General features: G+C 46.2%; 1 protein-coding gene across 2 annotated transcripts; it reads right to left on the minus strand.

Annotated features, from left to right (window-relative positions):
• Positions 1-12,654: 12,654 nt before the first annotated feature.
• LOC123091565 (ethanolamine-phosphate cytidylyltransferase) lies at positions 12,655-20,725 on the minus strand. 2 transcript variants are annotated; one of them, XR_006443297.1, is made up of 10 exons: positions 20,165-20,725; positions 18,598-18,833; positions 17,996-18,177; positions 16,971-17,042; positions 16,675-16,742; positions 16,377-16,497; positions 13,640-13,705; positions 13,437-13,559; positions 12,946-13,076; positions 12,655-12,846 (listed from the first exon to the last, which is right to left on the minus strand). XR_006443297.1 is itself a non-coding variant. In XM_044513096.1 (9 exons), exons 1-9 carry the CDS (start codon positions 20,488-20,490, stop codon positions 13,005-13,007), a joined length of 1,266 nt encoding a protein of 421 aa, XP_044369031.1. In that variant the 5' UTR covers positions 20,491-20,725; the 3' UTR covers positions 12,655-13,004. The 2 variants fall into 2 exon arrangements, 1 of the variants encoding a protein (XP_044369031.1); XM_044513096.1 differs by having other exon boundaries at positions 12,655-13,076.
• Between the last annotated feature and the right edge of the window lie 433 nt (positions 20,726-21,158).

Genomic DNA, 21,158 nt, shown 5'->3' on the forward strand with positions numbered 1-21,158 from the left:
TTTACCTCCGGACCATTCCGGAACTCCTCGTGACGTCCGGGATCTCATCCGGGACTCCGAACAACATTCGGGTTACTGCATATACATATCCCTACAACCCTAGCGTAACCGAACCTTAAGTGTGTAGACCCTACGGGTTCGGGAGACAAGCAGACATGACCGAGACGACTCTCCGGTCAATAACCAACAGCGGGATCTGGATACCCATGTTGGCTCCCACATGCTCCATGATGATCTCATCGGATGAACCACGATGTCGAGGATTCAATCAACCCCGTACGCTATTCCCTTTGTCTATCGATATGTTACTTGCCCGAGATTCGATCATCGGTATCCCAATACCTCGTTCAATCTCGTTACCGGCAAGTCACTTTACTCGTACCGTAATGCATGATCCCGTGACCAGACACTTGGTCACTCTGAGCTCGTTATGATGATGCATTACCGAGTGGGCCCAGTGATACCTCTCCGTCATACGAAGTGACAAATCCCAGTCTTGATCCATGTCACCCAACAGACACTTTCGGAGATACCCGTAGTCTACCTTTATAGTCACCCAGTTACGTTGTGACGTTTGGCATACCCAAAGCACTCCTACGGTATCCGGGAGTTACACGATCTCATGGTCTAAGGAAAAGATACTTTGACATTGCAAAACTCTAGCAAACGAACTATACGATCTTGTGCTAAGTTTAGGATTGGGTCTTGTCCATCACATCATTCTCCTAATGATGTGATCTCGTTATCAATGACATCCAGTGTCCATAGTCAGGAAACCATGACTATCTGTTGATCAACGAGCTAGTCAACTAGAGGCTCACTAGGGACATGTTGGTGTCTGTTATTCACACATGTATTACGATTTCCGGATAACACAATTATAGCATGAATAAAGACAATTATCATGAACAAGGAAATATAATAATAATGCTTTTATTATTGCCTCTAGGGCATATTTCCAACAGCTGCTACGGGCTTCTAGCAAGAACCGTTCTTACCTGCGCATAAAACCACAATGGTGATTCATCAAGTTTGCTGTTTTAACCTTCTTCAAGGACCAGCCGTAGTCAAATTTTATTCAACTAAAGTAGGAGAAACAGAAACCTGCCAGACACCTTTATTCAAAACTAGTTGCATGTCGGTCGGTGGAACCGGTCTCATGCGCGCGGACATGTAAGGTTGGTCCGGGATGCTTCATCCCACAATACCGCCGAATCAAAATAATATGTTGGTGGTAAATAGTATGACTATCACCGCCCACAACTCTTTGTGTTCTACTCGTGCATATCATCTACGCATAGACCTGGCTCGGATGCCACTGTTGGGAATCGTTGCATGGAAAACAAAAAATATTCTACGCACACGCAATGATCTATCCATGAAGATGCATCGCAACGAGGGGGAGAGTATGTCTACGTACCCTCGTAGACCGTAAGCAGAAGCGTTTCACAACGCAGTTGATGTAGTCGAACTTTCTTCGCGCTCCAACCGATCTAGTACCAAACGCACGGCACCTACGTGTTCTGCGCATGTTCAGCTCGGGGACATCCTATGCCTTCTTGATCCAGCAAGACGGTGAGGTAGTAGATGAGTTCCGACATCACAATGATGTAGTGACGGTGATGGTGATGTGATCTCCGCAGGGCTTCGCCTAAGCACTATGAAAATATGACCGAGGGAGTAAACGATGGACGGGGGCGCCGCACACGCCTGAGACAATGTTGTGTGCTTGTGTAGGGCCCCCTCCCCATATATATATAGGTGGGAGGGGGGAGGAGGCAGCTTAGGGCAGCCAGGGCGAACCCCAAGGGGCTGGCCGCCGGCCCTAGGGCTCCTGCCCTCCTGCGACCCCCCCCCCCTCTTTCCTTGTATGAAGAAGGGGGAAGGAAAGCGGTGGGAAAAGGGAAGAAAGGGGGAGTCCTACTCCACACTTTCCTTTCCCTCCCCTCTTTCCATCTCCTCCTCATAGGGTCCTCCTTTATAGCGGCGCATCACCCCCTTGTGGGCTGGTGTGTTCCCTCTCTTGGCCCATAAGGCCCATATCTTTGCCGGGGGTGCCCGAAACTCCTTTCTGATGACCCGATAAGTACCCGATGCCCTTCGAAACACTTCTAGTGTCTGAATACCATCGTCCTATATATCAATCTTTACCACTCAGCCATTTTGAGATTCCTCTTTATGTCTGTGATCTCATCCGGGACTCTGAATAACAATCGGTCACCAAATCACATAACTCATATAACACTATATCGTCAACGAACGTTAAGCGTGCAGACCCTACGGATTTGAGAACTATGTAGACATGACCGAGACACCTCTCCGGTCAATAACCAATAGCAGAACTCGGATGCCCATATTGGCTCCTACATATTCTATGAAGATCTTTATCGATCGAACCGTTATGACAACATACGTAATTCCCTTTGTCCATCGGTATGTTACTTGCCCGAGATTCGATCGTCGGTATCTCTATAACTAGTTCAATCTCGTTACCGGCAAGTATCTTTACTCGTTCTGTAATACATCACCTCGTGAATAACTCCTTAGTCGTTTGCTTGCAAGCTTATGATGTGTATTACCGAGAGGGCCCAGAGATACCTCTTTGATACTCGGAGTGACAAATCCTAATCTCGATCTATGCCAACCCAACAAACACCATCGGAGATACCTATAGAGCATCTTTATAATCACCCAGTTATGTTGTGACGTTTGATAGCACACAAGGCATTCCTCCGGTATCCGGGAGTTGCATAATCTCGTAGTCAAAGGAATATGTATTTGACATGAAGAAAGCAATAGCAATAATACTGAACGATCACTATGCTAAGCTAACGGATGGGTCTTGTCCATCACGTCATTCTCCTAATGATGTGATCCCATTACCAAATGACAACACATGTCTACGGTTAGGAAACCTTAACCATCTTTGATCAATGAGCTAGTCTACTAGAGGCTTACTAGGGACACGATATTTTTTTATGTATTCACACATGTATTTACGTTTCCGATCAATACAATTCTAGCATGAATAATAAACCTTTATCATGAATAAGGAAATATAAAATAACAACTTTATTATTGCCTCTAGGGCATATTTCCTTCAGCATCTGCATCTAAGATCGCCCTGAAAGTCAAGAAGGCAGGGTTAAGATCCCTCGTGAAGAAAATCCATCTGCGTATGAGATTTGCATTCGCACACAGCAAGCTCTGGAAAGCCACATCAAGCTCGATCGAAAAGAAAAGCTGGGGTTGATGACTGAGTTGAATTTGCTTCATAATTATGCTTGCCAATCCCTTATGCATGAGAAGGAGGCAAAGAAGCGCTCCTGGACCCTTCTAAGGCAACATTATTCTCGCAAGCAGCTGGCTGCCAAAGACATCAAGAAGGATTATGACTACCTAGATTTACTTGTTGTTCCTCGCATTCAAAGGCAAACTCCTGTGCTCCCTCAGTGTTCAGCTTCAACTGACATGTTGTTTGTCAGACCACATGATGAAATTGAAGACACGGCTGGAACACTCATCTACAAGCCAGATGTTCATCGCAACATTTCTTCTGAAGTCCATGCTGCTAATCCTGCTTCTGCTTCTGCCTCGACCATTCCTTGCTCTACGGATTCTGATTCGTTGTGCAATTTCAATTCTGATTATGAGGACACTCCGAACGAGTAGTTCCTCGTATGTTTTCTCTTTCATTTTTAACACTTGTAAACAAAAAGGGGGAGAAGTACATCGAGTCATAGATGAACGGGGTTTTTGTAGGGTGTTTTTCATTCGCCGTTTGCTTTTCGCACTCGAATGTTTTGGCTTTCCTCGAACAATTTGCTTTATGAACTTATTGCACCGCCTGTGGTGCTAAAATATTCGGTCGCCATGTAATGTTAATAACCCCCCCCCCTACAATATTATTTGCTTCCAACTATCTATTTGCAAGTGCTATCAAAAGCTTTCTCCCTTGCAATGATTTCCCTTGATTATTATCTATCGTGCAGGGAAAGTAATTGTTCTACAAGGAGGACAGGAAATTATTGAGTGATGGTACAAAAAGGGAAAAGTACATTATTGAATGATAAATGAACCATATTTTTTATGGTTGGATATGCTATGATTATTATCCTTCATTATCTAACCTTGCAGGAAAAGAAAGTCAGCCTCAGTATAAAATTTCTTGAGATTTGAAAGCTATTTATATGACTGACAACGTGTTTTTCCTCGCATATATCCCTCATATCATCCTTGTTGCAGGAAAACCACATCTGAAGCATATCCACTCTGAGCAATATACTCATGTTTATCTTGCTCTATTCTTTCTCGAATATCTAACATGCAAGAAACTTACATCTCGTGTGGATTACAATCGTGTTCTGAGAAAACCTTCATGACATATCCTTCGTCACAAATCATTTCAAAGTACTCACTATATCTATCTAATTCATTTCAAAGATTGTGTGACAGGAATTACCTCAGACACTGTTGAGTGCATTAAAAGAATCTTCGAATGAGATCATAGGTCAATGTCACTCATACGAAGAATTACCTTGCTACCTTCCGGTTTATTTTATGCCCTGATGCATACCTTCAAGGGGGCGTGTTTTATCTTCGTAATTATCTCTCGTCTTTTATTATCCTTTGCATTACATTCCATTCATTATCTATCATTTGATGTGATCTGTTTTGTCAACAATCGTCCAAAAAGGGGGGAGATTGTTGGTGCAATATCTGCCTTACTGTGTTTTTGGAGATTTTTGATGGAAACAGGTATGGACTGATTTTTTTGCCGGTGCATACAGAGAGAAATGGTCCATACAAAACCAAAGAGAATGTTTTCTCCGGTGCCAAGTTCGAGGAACTTCACCGATGTATATCTGCGTTGTAGAGAAGAAAGAGCTACATGTGCTGAAGACATGTAGACGAGAAGATTGATGTGAAGGAATTAACCCCTTGAACGTTTACTGCTGAAGCGAAGCATTTGGTTCGGTATCGTCGCCCGAAGAAATTGACTGCAGCGAACGGAAGTCGAAGACAAATTGAAGACGTAGTATTCTTTTTGTCTATCTTCTTTGGTTCATTTGATTCATAGGACCTCTGTACTATTAGGAGGGGTATAGGTTCTCGAAGCTTAGATCCGCTGTGATGCTTAGCCCAAAACCTATACCCCTCCTTTATGCTCCGAATGATTACCTAGCAGCAGTAGACGTTGTTCTTCGTGTCGCGGGAGATATTTTTCAGAGTAAGGAGTTGGTGTTACTTGCTTCGCAAGTAATGTTACCGTTGTGCTCAAATTTCCGACCGTTGGAGATGTTCAGCCATTGGCTGCTCTACATGTCCAATTTGGTCTTTTCCCATCAGGGAAGGCTGTGGCTATAAATAGCCACCCTGCTCCAATGTTGTCCGTTGGCTGCTCTGCTTGAAATTTCTGAGAAGATTGATTTGAGCAACCCCTCTCCGAGTGATTTGAGTTTAAGATCCCCGAGAGAAAAATCAAGAGCCCAAACTTAGACAGTGGTTTAGCATCGCAGTTGTTCTGAGTTAGAGTTCTTGTACCTATTACTCTTGAGAGTTGTGCACTCTCTAGACGGATAGGTTTCGGCTCGAGTGTTGAAGAGTTGTTGTCTTCACCGAGCTAGATCTTCAGCAACAAGAGTGATTGTGGTTCGCGAAGGTCAGCCGAAGGTTTGGAGATCACCGACAAGTATCTACCACGAGTGAAATCAACCAGAGTCTGATCAGTTTTGTGTTGAAGGAGAATAGGGTGAAGAGAGTTTATCTTTCGTGTTAAGTCACAGCCCCTCCAACCAGATGTAGCCCTTTGGCAGAAGGGTGAACTAGTCTACCAAATATCATTGTCGCCATTGAGCACCACTGGTTCATTCTACTTTACTACAATTCCTTCAGTAGTTTACTTTCATGCTCTGTGTTGATAGTTTACCTGATCATTATCATCTATTATATTTTTCATTCGCTTCGTTCAATTCTGTTGTTGACATCAGATATCATTGTGATCATCCCGTTGCATTCTCATCACTTGTTTTCATTCATCGTTGTCCTATTCCTCAGTTCATCTGTGTTAACTTATTATAGTTTTATTTCTCTGTGCATGTCATGTTTTATCTCATGCTACTTCATGTGGTTGCCTGTAGCATTACTATCATTGTGATCAAACCTGTGTTACAGCAAGCTCGTGTCATAATTGCTTCCTACATCGATAAACATGGTTCCCAACATCGTGCTTGATTGAGTTGTTTTTCCTTCGTACCTTATTTCTGATGCTGTGTTTGGGATCAGTTCAAAACTTTTGAAAGAAATTTTGAATCTCCCATTCACCCCCCCCCCTCTAGTTGATATACTCTCGGTCCTAACACGGTGCTCTCCTAGACTCCAACTGGGTGGCCACAATGCAGGAAGACTACTCTGCTCTGGTGATCAGTAATCGCACCTGGGAGCTAGTGCCTCGCCCCCCTCCCCCGTGCCAATGTGATCACCGGGAAGTGGGTGTTCCGCCACAAAACATGTGTCGATGGCTCCCTGGAGTGCTACAAGGTGCATTGGGTGGCTTGTGGCTTCCACCAGCACGTCGGCATGGATTACGGTGAGAGCTTCCCCCCGTCGTCAAGCATGTCATCGTCTGCATTGTTCTCACTCTCGTTGTGTCGCGTGGTTGGCCAGTGCACCAACTTGATGTCAAGAATGTGTTCTTGGACGAGATGCCCCTGGAGGAGGGTTTTTGCTTACAACCTGCCGGCTTCGTCGACGCTAGCAAGCCCGATCACGTCTACCATCTGTCCAAGTCCTTGTACGGACTCAAACATGCACCATGGGCATGGTTCCTTTGATTCGCTAGTTTCCTCCCCATAGTTGGGTTCACGGCGATGCGCTCGGACAACTCTTAGTTCACGTTTGCTTGCAGTGCAGACGCGGCCTACTTACTGCTCTACGTCGACGACACTGTCCTCACCGCCTCTTTTGATGCGCTCCTCCACCACGTGGTCTCTCGCCTCACCGGCGAGTTTGCCATGAAGGACCTCAGCGCCTGCATTACTTCCTCGGCATACAGGTCACGAGGACAGCCTCAGGCGTCTTCCTCTCCCCGAGTATGCAGAGGCCATCTTGGAGCGCACAACGATGGACAACTGCAAGCCTTCTTCGATACTCGTGGACACCAAGGCAAAGTTGTCGGCTGCTGACGGCCCCCGTGTCTCTGATCCCACTCAGTACCGCAACCTTGCTGGTGCACTATAGTATCTGACGATCACCAGGCCAGACCTTGCCTATGCCATCCAACAGGTATGCCTGCACATGCATGATCCTCGTGCATGTCATCTCGCGCTACTCAAACGGGTGTTGCGCTACGTGCGTGGCACGGTCTCGCTCGGCCTCCACCTTCGTGCATCGGCAACGCTGGATCTCCATGCCTACACTAATGCTAACTGGGCAGGCTACCCCAACACCAGGCACTCCACCTCCGGCTTCTATGTCTTCTTCATTGATGCTCTCATCTCCTGGTTGTCGAAACGGCAGGCCATTGTGATGTAGGGTAGAACCCTAGATGCCCGATCTTTCACGATTGGAGGGAATCCTATGAAGAACACGAAAAACACGAGGATGAATCGCAAGGGGGAACACAAGAGAAATCACTCAACCAACAAGATTTGGTCACACATATGCTAGATCCTCGAAACACAAAGAGATACACGATCCAAATCCAACAAGGGACGATACAAGTGGCGGTAGTTCTTCTCCGTGAGGAGGTCTTGAGGGGGTCTTCCCGTAAAGGGGTCTTGAATCTGCTTGGGGGATCTTCTCCGAAGAGGTCGTGAACTCCAATGGAGTAGTAACCAAGTGTATGAGTAAAGCTCTCACACAAATATGAGCTAATCCTTTGCTAACCCTAACTAGGAGGAGGAGGTTTATTTATAGTCTAAGTGCAAAAGGGGGCGAAGTGAAAGGGTACATGGGCCTCGGGCCCGAAACTATGCACACACAGGCAGCGGACGTCCGACCTTTACCGGTCGTCCGGTGGCTCGCGAGGGACCGGACGTCCGGTAGGGCTCGGACTTCCGCTAATTTCGTTCTGTAGCAGTGGTACCGGACGTCCAGAGATGGCCGGTCATCAGGTCGCCGGTCGTCCAGTCGCATCGGATTTCCGCTGAAATGGTTCAGGTGTGGAACTGTCGGGCGTCCGGTGGGGGCCGGACGTCCGCTCGCTGGGAAGTGTTGCCGGTCGTCTGGTCCTGAGCGGACGTCCGCTCGCTATAGCTTTCGTAGGCTGGGACTTGGGTCGGCTGGGCCTTCAGGCACCGGACGTCCGGTCCTGGTCGGACGTCCGCTGGCTGGAGCTTCAGGCGCCGGACGTCCGGTCCTGGTCGGACGTCTGCTTGCTTTAGCTTCTTCGGTAGCTCTTCTTCTTGTCCCTCATGCTCGGTGTCCTTGCCGTCTTATCCATTGGATGTAGCTGCTCCGTGTCCTTCCTCCAAGTACCTGATCACACATAGTGTTTTTTCTTGAGGTAGTAGCCATGTCTCATGTGTAGAAAGTGGTAGTTCGGAGAGGAGCGAGTTCACCTTATCTTCAATAGCCTTTGCTCGAACTCTTGTCATTGGTCCGAGTGGTGTCGTAGGAGATGTAGATGCGTCCATGGGGATGATCGTGGGATGCTCCACATCACACTGTCTCACGGTTCAGCGCAGAGGCGAAGTTCAGCAGCGTTGCCAACGCTATTGCGGATTGTGTCACTGGACATTCACTTCGTCCACGAGCGCGTGGCTCTTAGTGATTTCCGTGCTATGCATATTCCGACATGCAGCAGCTCGTCGATGTCATGACAAAGGGACTGCCCAACTCTGTCATCAGTGATTTTCGCTCCAGCCTTTGCGTCTCCGACCACAACGCCAAGACTGCCGGGGGGGGGGGGGGGGGTATAGAATACTTGTATATATACTGTAACTATGTATTGTACTGGTGTAGTGTGCATGCGTGCGTGTAGTTTTCCCAGTCAACATGCATGTCCCCACTCTCCTCGTCATGGCCTTGCCCACGATCACCATCGTGGCTCGCCTCCCCTGTATAAGTATGACTGATCGATATGAATCAAGTGTGTTCGATCTCTTCTCCCTCAAACAAATACAAATGACCCATGAATACATAGGAAAATAACACATCGCATGATTGCCTATAGGGCATATTTCCAACACTTTATATGGAATTGATCCTCTCTTATGTAGTCTTCATATATGCCTTTTTGCCTTCAAAATATTCCCAAAGCTTAAAGAAGTTCCACCTCTCCTACAGACACACAAAGAACCAGGAAAGAGGTATAAAACTAAAGATTGTGTAATGCTCACATTAAAATGAGGGGAAGCTAGTAATATTGCATAATGGGCATGAAAGTGGCTCGGTGGGACATGATATGAGGAGTTTTTATGCAACAAATGAGCTATTAAATATGATGTAAAATGCACTCGTCAACATCTCCCAGTTCAAACCTTGCTCGTCCTTGAGTAAGAGAGTTGACTAGCTAAGCTCATTGAGATTAAGCTTACACTCAAAGCCCAAGCCCAAAAGCATATCCTTATTTTTCTACGGACTTATATAAGTTAATCTAGCATGAGAGCACATACTTGCAATCCACTTTTTTCCATTTTCGAGGAGGTGAAGAGAGGATAATTTTTCCTGTGAAGTCCAATTCTCACTGCCAAAGGTTTAGAAAGAATTTTAATATTATTTTGGAAACAAAGTAATAACCATCATAGACAGCAAATTATGCATTAGCGATAACTTCAAAAGCATCAACCCAAGGCATAACTCAAGGCCGCGGAGATTGGACAGCCAGAAGCGTGCCAGGGAGCCAATGGCGGGAGGCGTGCGGACGCGGAGGGCACCCTCGCGTGCCGAAGCCCCACCGCGCTGATACTACTACGCCCTTTACAGAAGTAATAAGGGATCCTAGAGAAATTCATTTGTGACTCAATCATGCGAACCGAGCAAAACACATAACTGTAGAAGAAAAGGAGTCCTGAAAAATGCATTCCAATCAAAGGCGCGCTAAATGTTTGGTGATCTCTCCGGCGGGACCACAGACAGAGATCGATAAGATGGTGGTGGCCATGGGCAATTTGGCCACGCACACACCACACCACACGGGTGCAGTGTAGCTGCCCCCCGGCCCCGAGCCTACCAGTGCAGGGCAGCAGCCGGGGACTGACTGATCATGGAGCCAGCCAGCCAAGTGGCAACTCCCCCGCAGGCGCGTGTGCGTGCGTGAGCGTGGGAGAGATCTTTTCTTTTGGCCACCGGGCGGGGGCGAGGGCGAGCAAAGCGCAAAGCAAGCAGCATGCATGTGACGGGAAAAGCAAAGGGTCCGCGAAGATCTTCCTTCTTTCTTTCTGCCTTGGAATTGGCGAAAGATAATACCACTGCGCACCGCGTCCACAGATGCGCTTTTACACGTACGAGGCATGCAGCAGTGCTGCTGCTGCTGCCTGCACGCTCTCCAGCCCAGCCTACCTACACTTTGGCGCCAAATGTCTTCTACTACTACCACCTGCTGCCACGGTGAAAAGACGAGTCCCTCCGCCGGATGGATGAAGCGATTGGAATCGTGGCAATAGATTAAGTAAGCTGCTGGCATGGCAACTAAATTACATGCGCCTGCGAGTGAAACTGCGTGCCTGCACATGCATGCCTGCGAGTTTCATCATCAATGGCAGTTGGGGATGTGCTAATCAACTGCAGTAATCGCCGAACGGAGTGACTTACGATGTCTTAAACAATTAATTACCGGCGTTAGTTATGATCATGGTCAAGTTTCCATGTGCATGCTCAGCTAAAGGACAAGCTAAAGCTGATCATGCCGTTATTTTTCTTGCTCGCTACAGTCCTGAACTGGACAGTAAACTAATGGTACACATGCTAGCAGCTAAGCCTAGCCATGATCGGAGAGGAACCAGTAAGTAGAGTACTAGTATCTGCTGCGCAATCCAGTCTAGTCTAATGTAATGATGATGATCATATATTCAGAACATCAAGCCTGAAACGCCAAATGTCACATGAAGAAAAAAGATGAAAAGGAATCATGTCGGAAAAGCGAGGCCGAGGTTGCAACGAGAGCTCGCCGTCCCCGGTAGGACACACGTAACCATCATGCATGCCACGAAAATTTAACCGGTCCATCCAAAGCACCAACTCATGCAGCACGAGTGCACTATGATGATGCCACTAGTAGTTAATTAAAGGCGCCCTAGCATGCACAACATGCACAGTGACTCCTTATCTGCAAGCATGCCCAGCCAGAAAATGCACAGCTTGGATTGTCTGGCTAGCTGGCTACGTGGTTCAAAGTTCAAACACAGAGATTAGATTAGGATGATCTTTTTCTTCTTATGATTCCATGTTTTATCAGTGGGGGCGTGCAATGCAATATGAATGAGCTGACATGCATGGGTAGTAATAACAAGTGGGCGTCTGACAAGGAGGGGCGTGTGTCGGAGGGTCGTCGCTGGGATCTCCAGCAGGTGGATCTTGAGCTTGTCCCACACCATCCATGCTGAGAGCGACTCTCTTTTCCACTGCGCTTTTAGATGCTGCTGGTTTCTCTTCTTTACGCAGCCCCCACTCCATTATTCACAAACCATGTCCAAAACCATTAATTCTTGTGCTTGGGCGCAGAAAAAAGGCGCCGAAAGGCGAATTCCTGCGGAGAAATCGTTGTTGCATCGCTCTATCAATTGCGATCAGACCTCTCTCCTTCATCTTTTATTAAACTTTATATTTTCAACAAAACGACATGCATTTTTCATAACGATAAATTTCTATTTGAGTCCTGTGAAAATCAAAGACTGCTAGCGCAGCCTTTCTCACCTTTTTCAGGATTTTTACATCATGAAATCTACTCCCTCCAATCCAAATTAATTTTCGCAGCTCTAGTATAACTTAGTAGGAGTGCTGTGATTTCAAGCACCAAGGCACGGTTCAGTGTAACCTCTCCTTTTAACCATGAAGGATCAGCGCAGACCACATCTAAGGTCGTCCATCAATTCAGGGGCCCTCCTATCCTATCTCCCCCAGAAAGAAGCAAGATGATTTCCCAAACACAGCAACACTCGACTCCATGAGCCGATCACGCGTCTGACACGAAAGCTGTTTTACCACATCTGCAGGCTCCCCCTATCATGACAGATAAACCACCCAAAAACTAGGGAGTCCAAATCAAGGCCAAGCCAGTGCTGGCAAGCAGCAAGGCGCAAACGATGGACAGCAAACAGTGGGAAGTTGCTCACAAGAGAGCAAACACAGGCAGCCCCAGCTGCTGCTAAAAATGCACCATCTGGAAATCTCACAGGTACCACATCCTTTTCCATGCTTAACAGCATACTGGACCCGCGGACAGAACCAGCAGGGTGCAGCCATCTGGCACCTTTCTAGTGTTATGTTATTGCCTAGCAAGCGTTTTGCCAAGATTACAATAGATCTCGACGTGTCGGCAGATCCCGACGAAACCAACCGTCCAGGTGTACCATCAGACCCAGCTGCTTTCACCGACCAGCGACTGGCATACCATATCAGTTAGTCCATGTTCGGTTTAAGATCGGGACTCAGCTCCACCAAATATATGAGAAAACGACTGGCATTGGATGCCCACCACATAAGAGCAACAGGGAAACAAACAATTAACTGGCCTTAGCATTCATCTTGTACCACAATTCTCAGAGATCTATAGATCTCAAAAAGAACTCGGCCGGTAACAGCAGCTCTGGAAGCCGGTATACAGGGGAGGATAGGGTAGGTAGTGGCACTGAAAGTGGCCACTGGAAATTCATCCAGGTTCCGCACCCAATTCAGCAGCACTGCCTGTCATGCATCAAGACTGCATCTGAAGCACTAAGCTATATAGCAAAAATGACAATGGAGCGGTAAAATTGAAGATCACTTGATGGTTTCATTTGTGACCTGTGTTAGAGCCTCAAAGATCCAGGAACAGTCTTCTGAGAAGATCTATTCAGAAGTCACTACTCTCCATTGACAAAGCTTTTACTGTCATAGTACTTCTTCTCGCTGGCTTCCTTCTTCTCATTCCGTTTCTGCACAAAGCAACACCATAGACCAAGCATGAGTAAAAACACACCAAAGCAGTGGACCAGAATAAATGCAAACCATATCAGCCCCTACACCAAAGAACGTGTTGTTGAGCATAGTTATAGCAGGAAATATTGGTCCCAGGGAGACAGACAAATATTCAATGCTGCATATCCAAAGGGATTTACTCAGACACTAATGCACTACCATAAACATCAGTAGAAAATAACTCCTGCATGCACAACATTAATATGACGACGACAAAAGGCAAATCACATTTGCACAGAATATAGAGTGTAGTGATGCATACAGCACAAAAGGTCAAGGCTCCACCCAACAATCTAAGCCAGTTTCAGGGTAGTTACCTGGTAGGCTTCATGGTTAGAAACTATTCTCCTTATAATAGTACTAGTGGTGATGTCCAAAGGGCTATCCAGCTTATGATAAATGCCCATAGCAATTGGAGCAGCATATGGATTTGAATCATCCTGAGAAGTGCACAAAGTGACAATGATCAATTATCAAGGTTCAACATTTGCATATTCCAAGAAAAGGACAGCTTAATTACCTCTGTATAGTCCATGTTCTCAGCTATAGTACCATGAACAACCAATGAAATATTAAAAGTGGTAATCTGTACAAAAAGGAAAGTCAGAGAGCTCTTGGCACATACTCCCTCCGTCCCAAAATTCTTGTCTTAGATTTGTCTAGATACGGATGTATCTAATACTAAAACGTGACTTGATACATCCGTATTTAGACAAATCCAAGACAAGAATTTTGGGACGGAGGGAGTACCAAACACACATAACCTGGTTGACAACTAAAATTGCAGCAGGTGATTACTAAACAATCCTGGATAATACACAAGGTTAGACAGTAAATTATACAGATGAAAAATATATAGATTTTATTTGATGGAAATCTGATTGTTTTGTATTATATCTCAGTCGACTGATATTTAACCAAGTCTAAGTCAAGTGATATAACATGCAAGGAGAAAAAGGAAAAACTGAAAAGAAAATTTTGCACGGATCTCAATGTAAAATCTCATGGATATAGCATCGACTGAGACTTAACGAAGTCTTAGTCGACTGAGACTTAGCAAGACTGTTCAAAATTACAGGTTAGGGCCTGCACGTTCTGCTTCAATGCAACCAGTCAGGATAACTTGAGGACACTGATCACATCATTTCTGAGCAGTGAGCACAATGACCATTTCTCAGTGTACTACTGTTCTATGACTACAAGGAATGCCTTAGGTTGAGACAGGATTCCGGAGTCAACGGCTTCACAGAACCTAGCAGCTAACCATGGTTGGCATTGCAGCTTAGCATGGACAATACGACCAATTAGACAACACAATTTCCTCGGAAAGCAACGCAATAGCTCAGCGTTGCTTAATGAAGATCAAGCTGGATATGAGACAAAGGATACTGGAAAAGCTAGAAGTTATGAAAGGCCATCGATCTGTCCAAATAAAAGTGGTGGCCTATTGGAAATTGAGAATCTTTCTGTCCATTTCATTGTTACCTTATTTTGTAGTGAACTAATTCTCATACTTGGCATAATTACATTTTGTAATATTTAGAGGTACTGATGGGTTTGTGCATATATGTTTTCTGCTTCTTCATTGTCACGCCCTCCAAAAATTTGGACAGAGAGGAAAAGAGGAACCCCCACCCCGCGTCACTCCTCCTGGGGGCGACTCTGGAAACCTAGTCCGCCGCCGCCAGGCTCCCCCCTCTTGGCGCCCTCCTCCCGCCACTGCCACCAGCTTCGTCGCGATGGCGCGGGGAGACCTGCAGTGGACGCAGTGGCGAGCTCCGTTGGCGCGCGATGGCGTCATCGTTGGGGCTCGCAGTCCGTGGCGGCGCCAGTGGCACGGAGGGAGCTGGTGGTGGGTGCTCCAGGCGGAGTGCGCGGTGCCGTGGGCTCTATCCCGCTGCTTGGCCTGTAGGGGTCAGATCCGTCCGGATCTGGGCATCTGGCTTCCCTTGAGGCGGCTGCGCCTCGCCGGAGCAGGCAAGCTGAGGCGGCGCCCCCCTGACCGCCGCGGGTCAGGCTCCCAGATCCGTTGGTGGTGGCACTCAGGTGTGCTCTTGTGGCTGCAGTAGGGCGCCCTCGGGTGTCTAGGGGCTCCTCCCTTGGCTTGTGGAGCTGCAGTGGTGGCAGTGAGCCACAGGTTTGGATGGCGGCGTGGCGGCGCTGCATACGTGGGTTTGCTCCTTCTTGGGGGCACCGCCTTGGAGTCCTTGGCACTTGTGGGTCGGCAGGGTTCGGCAGTTGTGCAGGGTTGCCTTGCGGTCTGGGCAGTGGATGCTGGACTGCTGGAGTGGCGGACGGTGGATGTACGGCGGCCTCGGAAGGCCATGCAACGGCGGCTCTATGGGGTAGACTCACGGCTCTGCATGTCATGGGTGGTGACCTTGGCAATTCTCTTCTTAATGAAATGCAGGAACCCCCGCCCCTCTCGAGGTGTTCTCGAAAAAAAAATGTCACACCCTCCCCCTCTGCTAGCCCAGGCAATTCAGAAGTGGAGGCAGACAGCGAGGCTGGGGACCAGCCGGACGCAAGGTGTGGAGAAGAAGACGTGCAAGACCCACTGTCATGAGGAGACTTAATCGCGCCTATACATGAGTGTATGACAGTGGGACCAATGGCCACTTGCCGGGTTGTTATAAGCTAGTGATGAGCGCTGTGTAAGGCATGTGAGTTAAATTATTTTATATCGCTCATCCCTTCTCTCTTCTCACCTACTCGTCGTTTACCTCATCCCCTCCCCTCTGCTGGATCTCGATCACCTCCTGTTCGACCCCTCCCCTTAGGGTAGACTGTTGTTGGCTACGACTACAGTCCGTACTCCATCTATGATTGTGTGACTTGTAAGTAACTTACTTCAAGCTTCCACCAAAAATAAGTCTAGTCCTTTGTATCCAACATAAGTAGCAAGTGAAAGTAAATCATCCGCTTAAGTAGTTACATGCACGGGCCTACCTTTTCTAATCTAGCATATATCTAAGTGAGCCTAGTTTACCTAAGCTCAAACCTAGCTCACATGTCACGTCTACACTAATTTGACGAACTAAGCCAAGGCATACATTTTAGTGAATTTAACAGTACTATGAAAATAAGATTTATACTATGTGTATAGATCCATGGATAAGTGCAAGTCAGCCCATAATTTTTATAAAAAAAGATACTAGATATGAAATTAGGCTTTTACTTGTACGGCATGAAAGCCATATCATCAAGCATGTTATACTACACTTATATTATGGTTCAGAGTGGAGTAGACAGCTCACCATGTCTTTTGAAATGTGCCACGGAGCGCCAATGATTACTTCGTCAACATAACGACAAGCCAAAACACTCAAACTGCGCTCATGGAGATTCATGATTGGGCGATGTGGTCCTCGAGTTGAACTGAGAAATATTAAGCATGAATGTAAAAAAATGCTATATTAAAAAAACTGATTACAGAAGTTATGCTCAACAGTGCACTCCGAGTCTCTGACTATAAAGTATGGCTGTTGCAAAAGTGAATGAACTGTATAAGCATTGTAATTAGAAGATAAAAGGAGAGGCAACCATTATACTTACCTTATGGTCTGATCTGTGTGAATGCCCACAAGCAAGAAATCTCCAAGCCCTCGAGCAAGTCGCAATATCTACGTTGAAGAAAACATAAATACACTGAATTATGAATTGCAATGTTTTGAAGACTTTAGTTCAGTATTCTTCCCGCAGAAAGAACTGGAAAAAAAATATACGACCAAGACAAGCATATGACATAGAAGTGGAAAAAATATACGACCAAGACAAGCATATGACATAGCACCCAAATGCTGACAAAGATGTCATGGTTTTTTTCTGTTTCTCTTGTGGGAGGCATTTACCTCGACATGTCCAGCATGGAACAGGTCAAATGCACCATCAATGTAAACTACCCGGGAATCTGGTCCTGGCCCCTGCATTGATAAAGCTTAGTCAACAGAAAAGGAAATAAGTTGAGAAAAGAAGGGCCTGTTTTATTTAGTTGAATTACACGAACTATCACCAGTTTGCAAGAAGTAGAGATATCAAATTAAATTCTATGTTTACAAAGTGAATAGTTCGATCTTACAAGCATATATGCATATGCTTGTTGTAGACAGACATTAGGTGTATCCCACCATGCTACAGTATATGTCCAATTACGAGTCTTGTCTTGGGGGTCAAGTTATGCGGAGTTTGTATATGGGCCCAGCTAGCAATTGCTGGAATTACTCTTAAGCAAACAGTAACCAACCTAGAAGATCTATATAAGGATGTATCCCTACTGTAAGAGGGCAAGCAAGAAATTAAATCTTTCCCTTCTAGTTGCTATCCCACTACCTTTTTCCCAGCCAATCTTCGCTTAACCTTAAAAGAAGTTGAGCTGTGAGCACATCAATGCCTGCTTACGGTAATTCAAGGATATTGAACTTTCATTATTTTTTACTATCAACTTAGAACCACTCAAACCGTCAACCAGTAATCATGTGGCATTTGTAATTGATGAAGCATACTGCACGAATAATACTCCCTCTCTCAAGTCCTCATTCATGCCTAGTAAGTGCATCAACACTAAAAGCTTAATATTTAAGAAATATGAAATATTTTTCAGTGGAAGTTTTCATCTATGATGCACAGACAAATCTCTACCTGGGCAAAACCTGTACAGTTTGACTAGTAAGAGGAGTTCCACAGATGGAAGTCTCACTCTCAATACAATGTAACTGTTCTTACATACAGAATACCTTAAGTGTAGCCACCTCGAACGAGTGTCTGATCTCAGGACTAGGTGCCAACCACGTTACAGAGGTTCATTGGATATTCATTACCCAGATATAAATGACATAGTATTTATGCAAGAGAAACTCTGAAACTGTATAAGACATACCCTGCCATTAGAGAACTGAACTATCCGCCGAGACGTGGGAAGAAAATGAGATATTTTTGTCCCATTTCCAAATCCACTGTCATCAATATTCTGACCATGCCCATGACTGAACTGTCTTTGTAGTGAAGAGTGGCTCTGATTATCAGAAACTGGTCTCTCTCTAACACAAAGAAGCATTCTTCCTGCAATGAAGAGAGACAAGCTCAAGATGGCAGTAAAATGTTTTCATCACCATAGGCAATAGAAATGAGTCCATGGCCAACTCATTGGTTCCCAATGTAAATTGTACTCCATACCATCCTGGCTCATAAATGGATACAACAGAAATGTCAGAATGCATGTGATGGTGGGAACAAGAAAATAGTCTTAACGACAGATATGACACTGTCAAATGCTTTCTTAAAGTCGCATATCGGAGAAACAAGGTAATAAAAATCTGGTGAACAGTGAGGTTGTCAGCTCAGAGACGGCCTGCAGCTAAAAAGACTGTAGCCAAAAGATATTCCAATGCGGTAGCCATTCAGACTTCAATTTCAGTATGGCAATTAAAAAATTTAGCATTTAACACATACTACAAGAGAAAACTAAAGCAGAATAAGTACCAACAATGTCTGTTGTTGACACTCCTTCGGTTCTTTTAATCTGCTTATATCGGCCAGCCTTTTTGGCAAGGGCATATGCGTCGGTGCCATCTGGTAGCAGGCAAGGATCATCACCATGAATAATGTAATCAATATTATACTCATTGAATAGCTTGTTCATGAAATCTTCGGTTATGGCATATGGTGCATCTGGAATGACATCGTCAACCCATTTGACAGCACGGACCATTTTCATTCTGTATTACCCAGAAAAATAGAAACATTAGGAAAAAGAATTTATGCTAAATACAATACAAAATTAGGGATTATACCGGTGCATCCAAAGAAGCAAAAAAGCACGACACAGAAGAAATGCCTAAAATTCCATACAGCCTTAATCCTACACTACATTAGAGGCGAAATCTGGCTGTGACAACACAACAGTAACTACCACCAGAGCACATAAGAAACCCATGAATTACACCTAAATCTACAAATTGCAGAAGCAGAGAAACAGTAAGGCATGCACTGAGCACAGTAACTCCTGCCAGTAAATCATGCTTAACTCGTCTTTCTTCAAGCAAGCAGAAAAAAACTCAGAGATCGGATTAATCATCAAAATTAAATCAGTACCGGGATAAATTTTGCCAGAGCAAGAATTGCATCCATCATAAGCGCAATTGCGAACAGAAAAGCTACTGGCATAACCAAATTTCTAAAATGCATTAATGTCGTTTGAGCAAGGTTGGTTTTGTTACTACCAATCGGCCGAGCAGAGCACACAGCAGACATACCACATAGACCGTATAAAAATGCACAGGCTCACCAAGTGGTTAGTGACTCCAGCATTAGCGGACATTTCCAGAGCTATCTACTGCTTGAGCCAATTAGCCCATCCAGATCCAGCCAAGCTATCTAAAAAAGGGCAACCTGGTGCATGTAGCTCCCGCTTGCGCAGGGTCCAGGGAAGGGTCCGACCACTTTGGGTCTATAGTACGCAGCCTTTCCCTACATTTCTGTAAGAGGCTGACCAAAAACACACTTTAACTTCAGAACTGTAATACTAATTTCCCAATTCAAATCATTCATGCAACACAAGAATGCAATTAGTTAACCATAACTTAGAGCCACTTTTTTCATTGTTAGTAATCAACACACGAAACAATTCTAACATTCGATTGGAGCTACTTCTATGTTTCAAATCCATAGAAGTTTGAGAACGCCGAACAGTCCATCCTACCCACAAAACATCACCTTAGAACCCAAGCTAAAAAGAAAACTTTGATGCAAGTATGAAACTGGTCCACACGGTAGCACCTCAGCAAACACATTTATTCACAGAATGACACAAGAAGTTGGTCTTCCTGACAATGAGCAACAACCACAAGTGCTCCCCAGCAGTTTGTATTGTAAGAATATAATTAGAGCAGAGTCCCACACCATGACAACAAGCATCAACCTAAGGGGAAAATATTGCCTTGATTATGTTCTCACATTGGAACAAAATGTTGGCTGAAGCACAAAACTTAGCGGCGATCTTATACATGGTGCAAGCAAACACTAGAATTACGAGGGGACGCGGGATGACCTCTCGTGGAGCGGCGTGACGGGGGGTCCCTTGTTGGCGGTGATCTCGTCATCACTGACGACGCCGACGACGAGCTCGTCCCCGAGCGCCCGCGCCTGGCGCAGCGCGTTGCAGTGGCCGTAGTGCATCATGTCGAAGCAGCCGTCCATGTAGACCCGCACGGGGCGGCGGCGGCGGCGGATGCGCCGCCGGAGGGCCTCGACCGGTGGTAGACTCGGGGACGCGGGGCCAGCGCCGAGGTGCAGCACGACCACCGAGGCACCCAGCACGATCCCGCCGATCACGCACGCCGCCACCGTCCGCGCGCTGCTACTAGCCGAATCCATGAGTAAGGCAATAGACTCGCGGACCCAGAGGAGTCAGCGGGGCTGGGGGAGAGCGGTCAGAGGCGTGTGCTTGGTTTTCGCGTGCGCGCAAGGTGCGGTGGGATCTAGCCTAGGGTTAGGGATGCGGGTGTGCGGCTGGAGGGCCCTTCGCCATGGGAGATGGTGGGAGGTCTCGGACACGGACGGAGCTGTGGTGCGGTTCAGGCTACCTAGTTCCGCGTCTGTGGCCGTAGCGGGAGTCCGCTCGCCTGTTTGACTCGATGCCAAATGGGACCAACGCGTCAGTGCAGCCCGGCTCGTGTAGATCCAGGTACTGTAAAGTAAAAAACCACACGTGCCACTGATATTTTGTGGACTTTTTTAGTTGATGTTTTTGTGGACTTAGAGCATCTACGTCTCGCCGCCTCAAACCGGTCTCAAACATCCAGACGGACAGCCCGAACGGACAGCCCGACCACTAATCTGTGAAAAACCCGACCCAAACAAGCTCCTCATACCAAGCCATAAATGCCCGGACTGACCAGCGACCCCTCATATCCAACCCAAATCTAGAATAATTATGACAAGGCTCGGGCGCGTCCCCCACAACAGACCAGACAATCTGACCTCACTATAAGTTGCACCAAATTCACCAAACCCATCGCCCTCCCCCCGCGTCCTAGTCATCG

This window comes from Triticum aestivum, chromosome 4B (genome assembly GCF_018294505.1).
Source record: "Triticum aestivum cultivar Chinese Spring chromosome 4B, IWGSC CS RefSeq v2.1, whole genome shotgun sequence".
Classification (NCBI taxonomy): domain Eukaryota; kingdom Viridiplantae; phylum Streptophyta; class Magnoliopsida; order Poales; family Poaceae; genus Triticum; species Triticum aestivum.